The 17,762-nt window shown below is 42.6% G+C and overlaps 2 protein-coding genes across 3 annotated transcripts; one reads left to right on the forward strand and one right to left on the reverse strand.

Annotated features, from left to right (window-relative positions):
- Positions 2,249–6,392, forward strand: LOC8084761 (uncharacterized protein At4g06598). The gene is made up of 5 exons (XM_002441918.2): positions 2,249–2,452; positions 2,904–3,599; positions 4,496–4,571; positions 4,674–4,800; positions 5,538–6,392. Exons 2-5 carry the CDS (start codon positions 2,926–2,928, stop codon positions 5,744–5,746), a joined length of 1,086 nt encoding a protein of 361 aa, XP_002441963.2. The 5' UTR covers positions 2,249–2,452; positions 2,904–2,925; the 3' UTR covers positions 5,747–6,392.
- LOC8082797 lies at positions 6,662–17,671 on the reverse strand. Of its 2 annotated transcripts, none has more exons than XM_021445910.1 (7): positions 15,729–17,671; positions 10,448–10,564; positions 10,163–10,247; positions 9,168–9,242; positions 8,927–9,063; positions 7,466–7,542; positions 6,662–7,010 (listed from the first exon to the last, which is right to left on the reverse strand). In XM_021445910.1, the coding sequence occupies exons 1-7, from the start codon at positions 16,804–16,806 to the stop codon at positions 6,987–6,989; spliced, it is 1,593 nt and encodes a 530-aa protein (XP_021301585.1). In that variant the 5' UTR covers positions 16,807–17,671; the 3' UTR covers positions 6,662–6,986. The 2 variants fall into 2 exon arrangements, with proteins under 2 accessions (XP_021301585.1, XP_002442979.2); XM_002442934.2 differs by having other exon boundaries at positions 8,927–9,037; positions 15,729–17,661.

A 17,762-nucleotide genomic window follows, 5' to 3' on the forward strand; every position in this document is an offset into this window, starting at 1 on the left:
TCCAAAGATTCGATATAACATGAAATTTGAAAGTTTTTGGAACTAAATAAGACCATACATCAAGAAAATAGCCAAAAGAGGAAAAAGAAAATAAAAAACAGATACAGCACACGTGCATGTAGCCTAGTGGGGCGGCGGCGGCAGCTGGATCTCGAGCTGTCCTTGCGTTGGCGCCGCTGTTTTCCTGTTCGTTCCCTGCTGGCCGTGCCTGCCCTGTTCCCCTGCCCCTCCACTACCTGGACGGCTGGACCTGGAGCTGGAGCTGGAGCTGGAGCAGGCAGGCAGGCAGGCAGGCAGACAGCTCGACACGGCCGCGTCGGCTTGGCCTTGTCGCCCGCTCGTACCAACAACGCCCCCAACACCTCCGTCCCTCCCTCCCCACATCCACATGCCGTGATGCACGCTAGCTACTAGTCCTCATCTTCTCCGCTGCAGCCTGCAGCATGAGCATGATGGTATAGCGATGCCGCTTTTGATAGCCCCCGGCTCTGGCCTTGTTTATAGTTGACCCTAAAAACCAAAAACTTTTTAAAATTTTCCGTCACATCGAATCTTGCGGCACACGTATAGAGCATTAAATATAAATGAAAATAAAAACTAATTGCATAGTTTACCTATAAATGAATCTTTTAAGCCTAGTTACTTTATGATTGGACAATGTTTGTCAAATAAAAACGAAATTACTACAATTCCGAAAACCAAAAAAATTTCAAAACTAAACAAGGCCTGTTTTGGAAATGTTTTGCCATTCTGAGTCACTACCAGTAGTTTCCTTAAATATGACCATCTTTTTTTTTTAACCTCATCATGACTAAAACGATAATTTAGAGGGTGATGATTTTGTTGTCAAACCTCAATGCTGTAGTAGCGCTGGACCATGCCCGTTCGTTTGTCTTATAAGCCATATTTTTTTCTGTCAGTCAACAATATTTTTCTCTCACAATAAATTAGCGAACAATATTTTTAACCATGGTTTTTGAGATCAGCGAATAGGCTAACCTACCGAGTGTTATCTCCAATCATATTTCACTTGACCTTGAGCTATACTCCACTATCCGTCGTTCTCATCTCTTAAGAAGTCAGGCATACTTAACCTTTTATTAAATATGTGAAGAATATTCGTATCACATAATTAGTATTATTAGGTATATCATTGAATCTATTTTCATAATAAATTTAATTATATAACATTTTTCAATAAACTTAATTTAATTGGCGCAAAACACACGACGACGACACTAAAATAGGAACAAAGGGAGTATTATACTAGGAAGTTGGCTTATTTTCTTGTCTCAAATGTTTTCTATACTTGACCGGAGATACTATGGCCCTGTTTAGTTCCCCACCCAAAAATTTTTCATCCATCCCATCGAATCTTTAGACACATGCATGGAACATTAAATGTAGATAAAAAAATAAACTAATTACACAGTTTAGTTGAGAATCGCGAGACGAATCTTTTAACCCTAGTTACTCCATGATTAGCCTTAAGTGCTACAGTAACCCACATATGCTAATGACAGATTAGTTATGCTTAATAAATTTGTCTTGCAGTTTCCTGACGAGCTATGTAATTTGTTTTTTTATTAGTTTCTAAAAACCCCTCCCGACATCCTTCCAACACATCCGATGTGACACCCAAAAAAATTTTGTTCCCAATCTAAACAGGCCCTATGTATGATTATTGTCTTTCAAGAAGGTTACATTGGAAGTTAGCCAGCTGATACAAATGGCACGCCACCTTTTTGCCGCCTCAATCGTTAATGGCTAGGGCTATGTACTTCACCACAGCAGCAACAGCACATTTCTCCTGGAATTTTTTCTGGTCATCAACTTTCCACTATTTTTACGTTTCTTATAAATAAAATCATATACTGAACTATGTAAAAACTCATGCGTTCCAAACGACCATCTACGTACCAATCTGGTGCTATGGGCATTGTCTTTTCCCTAATTTTTTTCTTTTGTACAAACAGTGTCAACATATTTTAACTCACAAGCCTACAATCTTGCTGGTGGATATAACTATAATCTAATGAACCCAACCAAAAGTTTGCACATGTGATTGATCTTCATCTCACAACAACATGTTACCTTAGAAATTTTAACCTTTTTCCCCCATCCACAAAGAGTATCCAAAGCAATTGGTCGGACTACGCGATGCAACGGCCAGGATGGATCGATCTGGATGAGTCGCGTCGATCCCAGCCGTCAAAACCCTGGAAATTTCTGCCGTTATAAATAGTACCTGTGCGTATTTGACTTTTCTCTCCCCGTCCTCTCTATCTCGCCATTTTATCCACCTCCCCCCCTCTCTCGTCTCTCCTATCCTCCGAGCTCGCCGATTCCTCCAGGATTATTACCAGCGACGACAGGAGCCTGTGATTCGGATTTAGGATTGGGATTCTGGCGCAGGAATCGAAGCGGCCACGCGCTGGAGCCGGCCGAATTGGTACGCGCTTTTTCCCCTACCTATTTTTTATGGCCAATTTAGTGTTACGGTTCTTGTATGTGGAATTGCCGTGTCTTGATCCGGTACAATTGGCGCAATTCGAGCCGGATTCCCGTTTCCCCCATCCCCGTGCTAATTTCTTCTCTTCGAGATTGGTTTTAGCTTCGTCTGTTTACCGCCGTTGATTTTTCTCGCTTCCATTCCTGGGAAAGCTTGGGACTTTCTTGCGACTATTCAATGCCATTGTGCCCGTGGACATGGCGTCCTTGATGCGAATTCGCCGTAATTTTTTCGATTTTTTGGCGCGTGCGGTGGTTTCTGGACGAGATCTGTGGCTGGAGCCGCAGCAATCCCGCCTGAATTTTAGCTTTTCGTCGAGGTAGTTTAAGTGCCACGGTTTCTCGAATCTTGGCGATTTTTTGTTTTTGCTCACCGTTTTTTCTCTGTGCAGTTTGGGTGAGCACGCCAACGCCATGATGGCGAACGGGAGGCTCCAGAAGCAGGCGTTGCTCCCGCCGCGGAGCCCGTTCCCGGTGGCGGCGGCTGCGGGGGCGGCGCCGCACGCCGAGCTCGGCCCGATCGCGCGGCCGCGGGACGCGCACCACAGGCACGGCCACCAGCGCACGTCGTCCGAGAGCTTCCTCGCCGACGAGCAGCCGTCGTGGCTGGACGACCTGCTCGACGAGCCCGAGTCGCCGGCGGCGCGGGCGCACGGCCGGCCCGGCCACCGCAGGTCGTCCAGCGACTCGTTCGCGCTCTTCGAAGGCGGCAGCAGCGCTGCTGCGGGGGGCATGTATGACAATGTGCTCGATGGCATGAGGGGAGGAGGAGGAGGGCAGGTGGCTTCTTGGGCTGGTGCGCCCGAGTTCTTCCCTGAGCCAACCTCATTTGGGCGGCCTCAGGGCAGGCCCTGGGAGTCCAGGCCGATGTACCGGCAGGGTGGTGGCATGCCGATGCCAGGGAGGGAGAAGAACGCGGGGCGCCATGGTCCGTCCAGCTCATTTGCTGATCATGAGCATGGTCATGTGCCCAATGGGGTGGACAGGAAGGGCCATGGTGATGTGGCTCATGACCAGAGGATTGTGGCAGAGAGAAAGGAAGGCCTGAGGCACTCGCAGTCGGAGGCCGACACCAAACGAGCCAAACAGTGAGTTGGATTGATATTATTGTCACAGTCAATTTGAAGCATTATTTTACTCCCTCCATCCCGAATTATAAGACATTTTGTTTTTTTTTCTAGATACATAGATTTTGCTACGCATTTAGATATACACTATGTCTAGATATAGTGCATCTAAAAAGCCAAAATATCTTATAATTTGGAATGGATGGAGTAGTTTTGTGGACTTTGTGTTCTTGAAACATCAGTAGTGGTAATAAGTGTGATTGTAGAAAGCAAACACTTCAGTGAAACCAGAACTCTAATTTGCAATTATAATTTGAGACTAAAATGTGAGCGCATAGCTATACCACATGCTGCACAGTTGGTTCATTTCTCTTATGATGTGCTCTGTTTTAAGAACTGAATTAAGCGTGCTATTAAATAGCAGAAATGTGCTTGTTCTGGATTTTTTTGTCTATGTATTTGGATAGACATTTTATTGGTGTATCTGCTGTGGCAATTCCACATGAGTACAAACTTAAAGCGGAAAACTCTACTCATGTGGAGTAGAGTCCCTAAAATGCAAGTGACTATGATTTCAAAACAAAACAGAATTTGGATGTAATGACCACTGACCAATCAATGTGTAAATAGATTTTGTGGGAAGTTCTCCAGCTCCTTAGGATGTTTAAGTCCTAATAAGATGGCACTGTACCTGTGGAATGTGTGTGTCAATGTTTGCCATCTTTAAATTTGAAATACACTTCAATGCAATATAGGTGCACATGTTCATGTGCATTGAGCTTCATTTTGTTGTCAGTATATGCAGACTTAAGTTTACACAATGAAGGTGTCATGTCTGTTGTGCATGTAGATATATGCTGATAGACCATGAATTTTGAGTTTTATTTATTTATTTTTACTTTTGATGACAATTGCAGACAATACGCTCAGAGATCTCGTGTCCGTAAACTCCAGTATATTGCAGAGCTTGAGAGAAGAGTTCAGTCCTTACAGGTAATCTTTTTTTTCCAAAACAAACCATATTAGTCATTTATTGCACAAGTTAGTTAGAAACCTTAAACATCTGAGAGAATTCTTAAATTTTTATGCTTGCAGACAGAGGGGATAGAAGTAACTGCTGAAATGGATTTTCTCGGTCAGCAAAATATCATGTTAGACTTGGAAAATAAGGCCTTGAAGCAACGGCTTGAGAGTCTGTCTCAGGAGCATCTCATTAAACGCTGTAAGTATTCCTCTTTCTTTCCCCTGGAGTTTCTTCAGTGACTTTCAGAACGTCTCCTCTGTTTATGTACTTAGGAATTATGGTAGCAGTCAGGTTTTGGATCTCTGAGTTTGGTAAAAAAAGAGCTTATGGATGTTATATGTTAAAATTATATTTTGGAAATGATTCTTGTGATTGACCAGTAGATATGTTAGGAACCTGTAAAAGAATGTTTTTGTTGTAAACTAAGTGCCAACTATATGCGTATACAGTTAACATGTTCTTATAATGTTTTAGTTCCAGCTAAAAACAGAGAGGATTACCATATTTCACTTCCATGTTTCTGTCATAGGTTGTCATTCTTTTTTAATTTCCTGACATTATAATAAAATATACAGGGGACCTATTCAAACATAGCTGTTAACTACCAAATATTTTGTAACAAATTATATTGTCTTATGTAGCATACAAAAAGGAGAATATCTTCCATAGTTGCTTTGCTAAATTCTAATAGACAATAGCTGTAGCTAAAACATTATTATCTTGATAAAAGACTACTGCATTACCATTTTTATGAGAACAATGAGATTATCTGGACAGTTCCCTTTAAATTATACAGTGTAGCAGCATAGTTGCATTTCAGCAGGTGTTACTTCAGAAATTGTTCAGTAGGAAAAGTTGACTCATCAATCATCAGAAGCTCATCAATCATCTTTTCAAAACAATTGACTCTCCAATTTTAATGTCTAATGTTGCAGATCAGCAGGAGATGTTTGAGAGGGAAATCGGTCGTCTCAGAACATTGTTCCAGCAACAGCAGCAGCAACAACAACATGTACCACAGCAGCAGGCTCCTAGCCATAGCCGTAGTAACAGCAGAGACCTGGATTCACAATTTGCAAACCTATCTCTGAAACACAGCGATCCCAGTTCAGGGCGCGACGCTGTCTCTGGCCTTCGCATTTAAGATTCCTTTGTTCCAGCTTTTGGTTCTCTGAGCTTCGCACAACTTGCTGCCCCCTTTATGCCACTCTTTGTGGTTGTTAGTAGCATCAAGAGAGGAGCAGCATCGGTGAACCGGGAATCTCATCCCATGGTGAATAAAGCTGGAAAGGTTAATAACTGTGGATCTGGTCTTTAGTTCTTTCAGAATGTGCACCTGACGGTCATCCTTAGCTCATGTCCATTGTTGATGCTTGACTAGTCGGAGGTGTTTAGGATCTGTTTGCAGATTGATGGCTTTCATGGATCCTTGTATCCGTTTGAAGTTAGAACACTAAGGTTCTAATTCATTCCTTTTTAGTTGATTCTCTGTTGAGTTTAGGCGCCATCTGGTGCTTGTATTAGTTAGTTTGGCACTTGAATGGAATGTGAGCTGGTCCTCTTTAGGTTATGCCACATCCTGGAAGACCGTTGCATCACTAGCATCAGGCATGTCCAATAAGATAGTGAGGTTGAAGGGCTGATGTAGTTCAGTTTCGTTTTGTTTGTGATATGTGCAGAACAAGATACTGGATACTCTGGGTTCTCATTTATTTGAGCGCTGTATTTTTTTTTCATGTTATGATGACAAGTACATGAAATCCTGCAAGTTCATTTTTAACTTCCAAGTTTCTGCTTGTGTTCGTTCTAGGCTCTATGAGATTGACTGGGTTATTGTTGTATTGTTATCCATGCAATGTGGCGTTAACAATGATTTGGATTCATCTAACTGTTCACAACTCACAAGTAGTTGTAGATGTATTCTGTTGTTTCTTGCTCGGGCATTTGCAATATTGTGCAGTCTAAATATCCAAGCTTAGGATACTTCTGTGAAAGAGAGTACCTCCCACACAACTGTCGCTGGATGTGATTTTCATATGGCACACACACACACAAGAAAAAGGAACAACAGAATAGGTGCACGAATTTTACTCAGACAAGTACCCCAGTGGCAATGCCATTTCGTACTTTGGTTTAAGCCTACTTGAAGGACTACATCCCATACAACTGAATAATTTATAACTGAGTTGCACACTAAGGTCTAAGGATACGCGGCCATATGGGTATTTCTGCAATTTGCTAATGACCATATGGAACCTTCTATTTTTTGTTCAAATCGATGTCCATGGCTTCTGCTGTTTTGTTCCCTCGAAAATCAGCCACTGCAGTGTCAAGTGTCCCCCTTATATGCTGGCACATCACCATCAGGTCTTGCAATGCATCTTTCAGAACATCCTTGGCTGGATCTCCTGCCAACATATCCAACATCATGTATCAGAACTTAAGCCAAGCGCAGCAGCTATTCAGAATCACTTTTTTTTTACGGTAGACAGCAGGGATCACAATTCGCAATAGTCTCTTATTGTTTCAAATAATAATATTGGTAACTATACATCACAGGATTGCAGGTACCACAACATTGTGTGTATTGGTAATTACTCGTTTTGCCAAAACAATTCAGAAATACTATTTTGTATTGTACAATAGGGAATGAAAATAGCCTCTCTGGCATTTCAATGAACAGTGTTGGCAGTTACAACTCACTGTGGCAGATATCACAAATTCACATATCCTTCTTACAATACAGCATTTGGCTCAACAGAAACAAAGTAAAAGGAATATCAATTCAAATTCTTAAAACCTCCATTCAAGAAGTGTTAGAAAGGAAGGGGGGAATTTGGGATCATATGCTATTGTAAAGTACCTGTAGTCTGAACCCGTATGTTAACTTTGTTCTCAGCAGGATGAGGAATGCTGTATCCACAAAATGCGACCCTTGGGCTGCAACATCGCAGAAGCAATTATAATGAGAAAAGCTATATACACTACACTTACTAAAATGCACATAATTTGAGAAGTTTGGTCCAAATCTCCAAATACATACAAAATTATAACGACCACAATTTAAATTCATCATATGATCATCTGAACCAGTCAAATATTTAGTGCACATGATTTAAACGTAATTAATCTAATGCAGGCATCCATAGTTCCTTAATGGTTGGATACATAGAAGATACAACCAAAGTACCAAACATTTCAGGTTCTTCTTCCCCGTTTCTCACTCAGGTGCCTAGGAGTTCCAGAAATTATTATCGCATCAACAAAGAAACTGAATTTTTGCATGCTAAGGCTTATATGTTATAAGCTGCCATCTTGTACCAGCAGAACATGCTCAATAGTGACAAAACAAACATTTATATAAGCACTAAGGTATTCAATTTTCTGATAGTGATAGTCATCTCAAAGCAACATCATTGCATGCTAAAGAAGACTAATGACTCCTGCTGCTCACTGCATACCATTTAACAAAGCAAGGTCAAACAATCTTAAATACTGGCATCAACAAAACATAATTGTCTTCAGTGAATATTTTTCTATAAATTAAACAGAACCAGCACGAGTGCAGGCTCCTATCTATCCTCACAATGCCTGAATATGCTATATCCTTAAGAGAACTAATATAAAATGATCATTTAAACTCATCTAAATTGACTTCAGACTTGTATTACTTGCTCAAGTTTTAATTGTAGCTGTTTTCAGCGCATGCATAAGCCCGTAAAGAAAACATGAAGTGTGAGGCTTCAATTACAAAATAGTTGCAACCATGATTGAACCCCAATTATTCTAGGTTATTAGTAACTTCCCAACCAAATTTTACTGAATGAAACTAAAAACTCCATTGTGTTGCTGGTGGCAACATCAGTTTCCCCAATTCATTGTAAAAACTGATTTGACGCAAGTTTCTACTGTATCCTCTCATAAGCAATCCATGACTACAAAACTGTCTAACTGATGGATAAGTGACAAGGTCGCACATCTATGATATTACCATCAAAAGTTACTATACTATTAATTAATATGCTCCCTTCTTCCAAATTCTAATTCACTTTGGCTTTGCCCTAAGTCAAACTTATCTAATTTATTGAAAAATGTAGCAAGATCTACAACACCAGATTAGTTTCACACTTCCACTAAATTCTTCTCCATGAAATATGCTTTGATAGTATAATTATTTGAACCCATAGATACTAAAATATTTTCTAGAAATTGGTCAAATCTAGAGAAATTTGAATCAAAACAAACCCAAAATGATCTAGTTTATGAGTTATAACGGATGGAGTACAAGAAACAAAGACAAAAGAAACGATAAATTGCCACTCACTCCTGGTTGAGGACGAATCTGACAGAGTTGGCCAGGGTATGGTCCTCCTCCATGATAGAGAACGTCGACGAGCTCGAATCGTCCAACGACCCGTGCTCCATCGCTCCCCTCCTTCAACAACGAATGCGCCTTTATTCCTTCGCCAAGAAACCCGCCGGGTAAGGCCGTAAGGGGCAACAACAAAGCCCGAGTGAATCAAACTCCGAAACAACGAAGAGAGCAGGGCCTTTCACGGTTCTACCTGATGCGGAAGCAGAGAGGGGACGAGGCGAAGCCGAAGGAGAGTTCGACGGCGGGAGGCGGCGGCGCTGCGTGGCTGAAGAAGGGCAGAAATTCCACGTTATTAAGACGAAGGGGAAAAGTCACATTTGCCCTTGGTTTTTTGTTTTGTTTTGTTTTGTTTGAAAACAAGTCAATCCCTTTTTTATTTCTAGAAGAAGAGAAAAACATTCATATTTCAACCCAAATAGGCAAATCAATTATGAATTCTCAGTGGTGATACTAATTATTTTGTAACCGCACTCTCCGATAAACATAAGTTCATCAATATAACAATATGACACGCTGACCAATATGCACATCCTTACTTACTAATTTCTTCTAGAAAGCATATTCTTAGAATCATTTCAAATTATGAAAAGTTTGTAAGTATTCTTGGGTATAATTCTACACATGATTATAGGAAATTAAACTAATTATTATTGTTGGTAGAATAACTTATATGTTATTTTCTTAAAAAAATTAAGTAATTATTGTTAGTAGTATTCCAAAGAAATTTAAAGTAATTATTGTTGGTATTATAAGTTTACTTCAAGACAACATTTTAATTAGAAGTATTTGTCAAACTACCAGAAAAAAGTAATTTATGATTTTGAAAGAAAAGGACACTTCAACAGCTAGTTTGTGTTGGATTTGTGAAATTGAGAGCCTGCTCGTTTGTCTTAATAAGCTGTAATTTTGTTTGTCTTATAAGTCATATTTTTTTAACTAGTATATTGCCCGTGCTAACGCTACGGTGATATTTTGTAATACAAATCGAACAACCAAACTATAATTTGGTGCAGAAAAAATTCAAATTCAATTTAGCAATTTGGTACAAAACATCCTAGTTTTCAATGCCACCACTAATCACAAACCATATGCATATCTCAAATTAATGTATAGAATACAAACATCATTCAAATAATTCCTCAATGTGATAGAAAATGGAATTGACATATCTGGTGCAAAGGTTACCTGCTATTATTCTTAGCCTCCTTAGATTCAAGACATGAATCACAAAACAAAGCAAATTTCCCACTGTGGAGTGTGCTGAATGAACCTGAGTGAAATATTATATATATCAACATATGAGGAATTAATAAGAAAGCTGATCAGGGTAGGGATGAGTGGAGGAATAACAAATTTTGCAGGCTTTGCATCTAATTGTTCTCTTCTGAGGTGCTGGGCCTATTGCCTTCCATATTGCAGACTGCAACATGTCTAACATAGCATTTGTATGAAGAGAAATAGATCACTTACCATTGCATGAAGAGTAGCAGACTACAACATGAGGAGAAAACTCACTTTTCGACCATTGCATGAAGAGCATGAGCACAATATACCGATGCGTTTGATAACTTCCCGGAGTATCGTTCGCTGAAATCAGAAAAGAAATATATCCCAGAGCAAAATTACAGAGGTGACGAAAAGACAATACAAGTGCATTGTAGGCTCAATTGGGCTCCTGAAAATGAAGAGAATGGCAAGAATTAAAAGGGCATGCCATTCTATATCTTGCAAATTAATAAATTAGTTAAAAAACCCAACCCATGACAGTTCACAGGGATCTTCTTTAGATACACTAATAAAATCTCCCTGTTCATCCTACAGAAGAAACATTGCAAACAACTACTGCAATAATCTTTTGTTAGTACGTTTCAAATTTAGAGAACGGATTTGAATAATTAGAGAGGAAGAGAGAAATAAAAAAGATTAGTTCAATGATGGGTTCATATGGGCGATGTACCTGGTGACCACATGGAGTGAGTAGCACAAATAACGCGTACATGCATGCCCGCACACGCACCATGCACGCACATATTTGGATGGGCACCGTGTCCATGTAAGGCGGAGCACGATGACGTACGGGTGGGTGGTCGGTGCGAGCGTGGCGACGACGCCGGTGCGTGGAACCTAGTGGCAAAACCCGATGTCCATGGCGTCCATCTCGTCACGGACCAGGTGGCTGGTCTCCACCTCCTCGCATGCCAGGGCCGCTTATGGATCTCTCTTTGCAGCAGGCGCAGCCGTGCAGCCACGCCGCCAGCCCCACGATTCTCCTTCTTCCACGACGCCCATGTCGTAGCAGTCGTGCTGGTGCCTCCTAGCATCGCCCCCGCGGTGGCCTCCTATCTGCGTTCGCGTCCGCGGCGCTCTTGCCGCCGTCGTGTGTAAGCCCCTGGCCGCCGGTGATCACCGAGACGTGAGCATCGCAATGGAATCGAGAAGTGAGCACGAGGACGAACAGAGGAACACCTCTGCACGCGACTGCGTTTTTTATTTCAATTTCTAATATGTCTTAGTCTTACAGCAACTGGCATCTTATATGCCTTAAGACCTGACAACTGGGTCCCACATGTCATACTGAAATAAACCGACACTATTACATATTACGCTTAACGAATAACAGAAACGTAACATGCGAATACGCCTTCAGCCACGGGTTGTGACATCTCCCCCCGCCGAAGATCCTGCTGGTCCCCAGGCAGGCGCCGATGGAAACCTGTCCCTGAGAACATTGTAGTCTTCCCATGTCACCACCGTGTCTGGTAAACCAGTCCATGTGACTTGAATTTGTGGGACAGCAGTACTCCCCTTGCGCACCAGACGACGCTGCAAGATTGTCGCCGGTTCAGCATCAGTAGCGTGCAGATCAGTGACAGTGGGTAGTGTCGAGTAAACAGGTGAGAAATTGGGAGTGAATGGCTTCAACTGGGATATGTGGAAAACTGGATGAATGTCACTGTGACTTGGAAGTTCCAGTTTGTATGCGACCGCTCCAATCTTCTCCAGAACACGATATGGACCATAGTACTTGAAAGCCAACTTCGGATAAGGCCGACTGGCAACAGATGATTGGGTGTAAGGTTGAAGCTTCAGAAGAACTTGATCACCCACTGAGAATTCCTTGTCCAGCCGATGTTTGTCCGCTTGCACTTTCATTCTGTTTTGTGCTTGCAGCAGACGCTGTTTCAATAGCTCCAAATGTTCAGCTCGATGGGTAATGACTTCTGCAACCTCTACTGGGGTATCCGGGGTGGTTAATGGATAGCCACCCAGATTAGGATCAATGCCATACAGAGCTTTTGTAGGAGAACAGCCCAGAGCAGAGTGATGAGAAGAATTATACCAAATTTGAGCCAAAGGCAACCATGCTTTCCAAGTAGTGGGGGCATCCTGAACTGCACAGCGCAAATACATCTCCAAACATTGGTTTAGCCTTTCAGTTTGGCCATCAGTCTGAGGATGATATGCTGTGGACAGTGATAATGTGATTTTGTACTTAGTGAACAGGTGCTGCCAGAACCGGCTTGTAAAAATTCGATCCCTGTCACTAACTATACTCCTTGGTAAGCCATATAATTTGACAATGTTGTCTAAAAAAGCATGAGCAACTGTGGTAGCTATATAAGGATGCTTGAGAGGAATAAAATGGCCATACTTGGTCAATCTGTCAATGATCACCAGGATGACAGTATAACCTTCAGACTTTGGAAGCCCTTCAATAAAGTCCATGGAGATATCCTGCCAACCCAGCAGGAAGAGTAGTAGAGTGTTTACCCTTCTGGCAAATCTCACATTGCTTAACAAAGTTGTCGACATCAGCCTTGAGACCCTTCCAGTAAAATAACTTCCTCATTCTGTGATAAGTAGCCCCTACTCCAGAATGACCCCTAATTGTTGAAGAATGAAAAGCAGCAATTAACTTTGTTTGGAGAGCTGAATTGTTACCTACCCATATTTGGGTGCCCTTCTTGATAATGCCCTGATCCAGGTAGAAACCTTGACTGTTGGGACTAGAAATGGCCAGTTGTGCCAACAATTCTTGAGACTGAGTGTCAGTTGCATAAGAGTTAAGCACTTCTTGAAGCCATTGAGGTTGGAGCAATGAAACTGCATGAAGGGCCAGGAGATGAGGCATCCTGGACAAACCATCAGCTGCTAAATTCTCCTTCCCCTTTCTATAGATGATTTTGAACTGAAGTCCCATGAGTCTGGTCATTGCCTTCCTTTGCATGTCACTATGCAGGTTCTGCTCATTGAGGTAGGAAAGGGACTTGTGATCAGTCAGGATCTGGAACTCTTGTCTCTGAAGGTAGGGCCTCCATTTCTCCACTGCCAGAATCAAAGCCAAGAATTATTTTTCATATATGGACATGTTTTTGTGTTTCTCCCCCAGAGCTTTACTGAGATATGCAATTGGCTGGCCTGACTGCATGAGGACAGCACCAATACCATCAGCACATGCATCTGTTTCCACCTGAAATGGCAGTTGGAAATTGGGCAAACTCAGGACAGGAGTGGTAGTCATGGCAACCTTCAGATTATCAAAGGATTCTTGAGCTTGAGCATTCCACTGAAAAGTTTTGAGCCTCAAGATGTTGGTTAATGGTTTTGCAATGATCCCATACCCTCTCACAAATCTTCTGTAATATCCTGTGAGACCTAAGAATCCCCTGAGCTCAGTCATTGTAGTGGGCACAGGCCAAGCAAGCATGTCCTTTGTTTTGGCGGGGTCAGTAGCTACTCCAGCATCAGAAATGATGTGACCCAAATACTCAATGCTAGATTGAGCAAATGAGCACTTAAGAGCCTTCAGATACAACTGATTCTTCCTGAGGACTTCAAACACTTGCTGAATGTGCTCCAAATGATCAACCATGTTTGCACTATAAATCAGGATGTCATCTAAGAATACTAACACAAATTTTCTCAAGAAGGGTTGGAAAAGTTGATTCATGAGACACTGAAAGGTTGCTGGTGCATTAGTCAAGACAAAAGGCATGACCTTATACTCATAATGTCCTTGATGTGTTTTAAAGCTGTTTTGTACTCATCAGCTGGACACATTCTGATTTGGTGATACCCAGATTTCATATCAAGCTTAGTGAACAGCTTAGCTCCAGACAGTTCATCCAAAATTTCCTCCACAATGGGCAAAGGGAATCTGTTTTTAATAGTCATAGCATTCAGCTTTCTGTAATCCACACACATCCTCCAGCTACCATCTTTTTTCTTGACTAGGAGAACTGGTGAGGCAAAGGGACTGTGACTGTGTGTAATGAGGCCATCAGTCAACAGCTGCTGCACCTGGGACTCAACTCAGATTTGTGATGTGGGGAATAGTGATAAGGGCGAGCATTGATTGGTATGGCATCAGGGTATAATGGAATGGCATGATCATATACCCTCTGAGGAGGCAGTTGTTTGGGATCCTGAAAAATGTCAGCATATTGGACCAATAGATCCTGCAGTGCTTCCTGATTCTTGGTTGAAGGAGGTACTGCACCCACTGGAGGGTCTGACACTGGCCTGATCACAGCACATGCCCAAATATCATTGGCTTGCAAAGACTTGCACACTTGTTTGGCAGAAATTGCCTGAACAGCTGAAGTTGGGGAAGGAACTGTCTGAATTGTAATGATCTGTCCCTGATGAGGAAACTGTAGTGATTTGTGCTGCCAATCACAGTACATGGGACTAACTGTTTTGAGCCAGTCCATACCCAGAATCTATGTTACCCCGATACTTCTCTGAATCGCCGTACCGGTATCGCGATACGTATCCGATACGGCGATACGCCGATACGGCGCCGATACGGTATCGGAGAAGTATCGGGGAAATAGAGAAATAAAAATAAATAAAATAAATCCGATACTTCGTCGATACTAGACCGATACTTTCCCGATACTTTCCAGCCCATAACATCTCAAATTGAAGTCCATCAAGTTAGCAGCTCATTTTTGTGGCCCATTTACACAACACTAAAACCCTACTAGCCACCACACGTACACAATAGATGTAGTAGCAGACTTAGCCTAAAACTTGTAGTATCCTAATATTTATTATTCTGCTGTAAGGATATTAAAAACAATATTTAGTTTTCTGCTAGTGTGAAACCAAGTATCTTAAATGCTTCATGGTACTAGCCATGTCTATATTTTGTCATATCTATTTGTTGATTATTCTACTAGAATGAAAATTATTCTTAATAGGAGTATTGTGATTTTTTTGGTATATTTATATACTTGCCGTATCGGCGTATCCTTGTTTTCTGAAAATGCCGTATCAACGTATCGCCGTATCGGTATCGCCGTATCCGTATCCCGTATCGGTGCAACGTAGCCCAGAATGCCATCATAGGGCAATTTATCCAACACAATCATGTCAGTAACAAATGTATGACCCTGCAAATACCACTCCAAATCTTTGACCATTCTATTAGTGTGCATTTGTTGATCATTAGCTAATGACACTTGGTGAGTGGCAATTGGAATAGCAGGTAGCCGAGTAAGATCAACAAACTGGGAACTGATGAAAGAGTTGGTACTACCAGAATCTATCAGAATTAGCATGGTTTTGTTTCTGACAGTTGCCTTTAATTTCATAGTATCAGGTTCAGTAGTACTAGCCATAGCATTGATAGCTAAGTTACCAAAACTCTCAGTCAACAGTTCATCCACAGCAAATTCATTAAGGATTTCATCACTCAATGGTCTATCAAGATCATTAACAACCAGAGCATTGAGTTGTTTGTTACCTCTTTTACTGCAGACCTCGGCATGACCAGGTTCATATTTCTCACCACAAGAATAACAAAGGTTGTTGGTCTTTCTATAGTCCCGGAGTTGCTTGTCTCTCCAAAGATTGGTATATGTAGTGGCTTGTTTAGCTTCAGGTTTGGCAGCAAAAGGTTTAGGAGCCATGGGCTTAGCTGGCCCCTTAAGCTTGCTGCGATCCACAACTTTCTGTTGAATTTTAGCAATGATGACAGCTCTATCCACAGTTGTAGGTACTTGAGGCTCTACCACTACTCTGATGTCCTCTCGCAGACCTTTGACAAACTGAGTTGCAAAGAATACAGGATCATCATGACCTCCATGCATAGTAACATCATACTGCAAGGACTGAAACTGAGAGGCATAATCCTCAACAGTAGTGGTTTGCCTCAAATCCAGGAGCTCACTCATTGCAGATCTGTGATCCTCATTGCCAAACTTGGACTGTATATCCTCAGCAAAATTCTTCCACTTGACATCAGGATGTTGAAGCTGATATACTTGCCACCACTTAGCTGCATTCTCCTGAAGATGCAAAGAGGCTGCTTCCACCCACAGTTTCTTCTCCATGTTGTAAATCTTGAAGTATCTGGTGCACTTGTCCAGCCAAATTTTTGGTTGAGTGCCATCAAAGAAGGGAAACTGCATCTTGGGAATAGCATGATGAGGCATAGAGTTCCTATCATTGTGAGGACAGTGATGTCGATAAGAGCCTCTATGTCTGCGATGAGAAGGTCCACTGCCAGCAGCAAACTCATTCTGGAATGAGTCCACATCCTCCTCCTCCTCAGAGATACCAGAACTGCTGTTGACAGACTGCAGTGGTGTTGGCCGCTCTCTTTGAATCAAGCGAGAAATAGCATCCCCATTAGCCAACACTTGCTGAGCCACAAGCTTCTGATCATCCAGACACTTAGCCAGTCGAGTGGTGGTGTTGGTCATGTCTGATTTCATCTCCTGTTGAATTTTACCCAGATCATTCATCCTGGCAAACATAAGATTAAAATTCTCCTGCATATCCTCACGGAACTGCCGCTCAGCCTCAGCGTTAGCAGCCATTTGAGTCAACACAAACTGAGTTTGAGTAGAGGGAACAGGATTAGCCGCCTGTCGCCTGGGAGCCGTGATGACTATTTGGAACAGCAACAATACAAAACACAACAAGGACCGAACAGCTGGTTTGGCCTAGCCTCCCCACAAGTGTTCCGCCCCAAATCACCGCCGCCTGGAACGGAGGCGCGACCTCGGGATTTCACACGGAGACTTGCTCCGCAACCTGGGTCGACGGACCGTTCCTCACCACACGCCACCACTAGCAAATCGAAGCCGACTTACGGAATTTTACACGCAGACAATTGCTACGCAACCCTAGGTCGAAATCGACGCTAGTATCACAGAAAGTAGTGAGCGAAGAGGAATAAGCTCACAGTGGTTCACGCCGCCGAACCCTAGTGTCGATGCAGACCCCAGTCGATGAAGAGACGCCGACGACGACGCTGGTGGAGGTGGACGCGTCGCCGTAGAGAATGGTGAAGAAGCCGCCGCCGCCGATGGGGAAGACGACGCGCGCGAAGAGAGATCCGGACCTCGATTTGGTGGGTGGGGTGGGTGGGTAACGAATCGAAGGTGAGACAACCAGAAATCGACGCAGAAGCGAGGTTAATTCGCGGCGGCCGAAGCTGCTGCGAGAACTCGTTCCGCCTCCGACCTGCTGCTCCGATGAACTCCGATTCGCTACGGGAGGGTGGGTAGGGATTGTGAGGCCGAGGATCGATAAGCTTCTGATACCACTGTAAGCCCCTGGCCGCCGGTGATCACCGGGACGTGAGCATCGCAATGGAATCGAGAAGTGAGCACGAGGACGAACAGAGGAACACCTCTGCACGCGACTGCGTTTTCGATTTCAATTTCTAATCTGTCTTAGTCTTACAGCAACTGGCATCTTATATGCCTTAAGACCTGACAACTGGGTCCCACATGTCATAATGAAATAAACCGACACTATTACATATTAC

This window comes from Sorghum bicolor, chromosome 8, assembly GCF_000003195.3.
Source record: "Sorghum bicolor cultivar BTx623 chromosome 8, Sorghum_bicolor_NCBIv3, whole genome shotgun sequence".
Lineage (NCBI taxonomy): Eukaryota > Viridiplantae > Streptophyta > Magnoliopsida > Poales > Poaceae > Sorghum > Sorghum bicolor.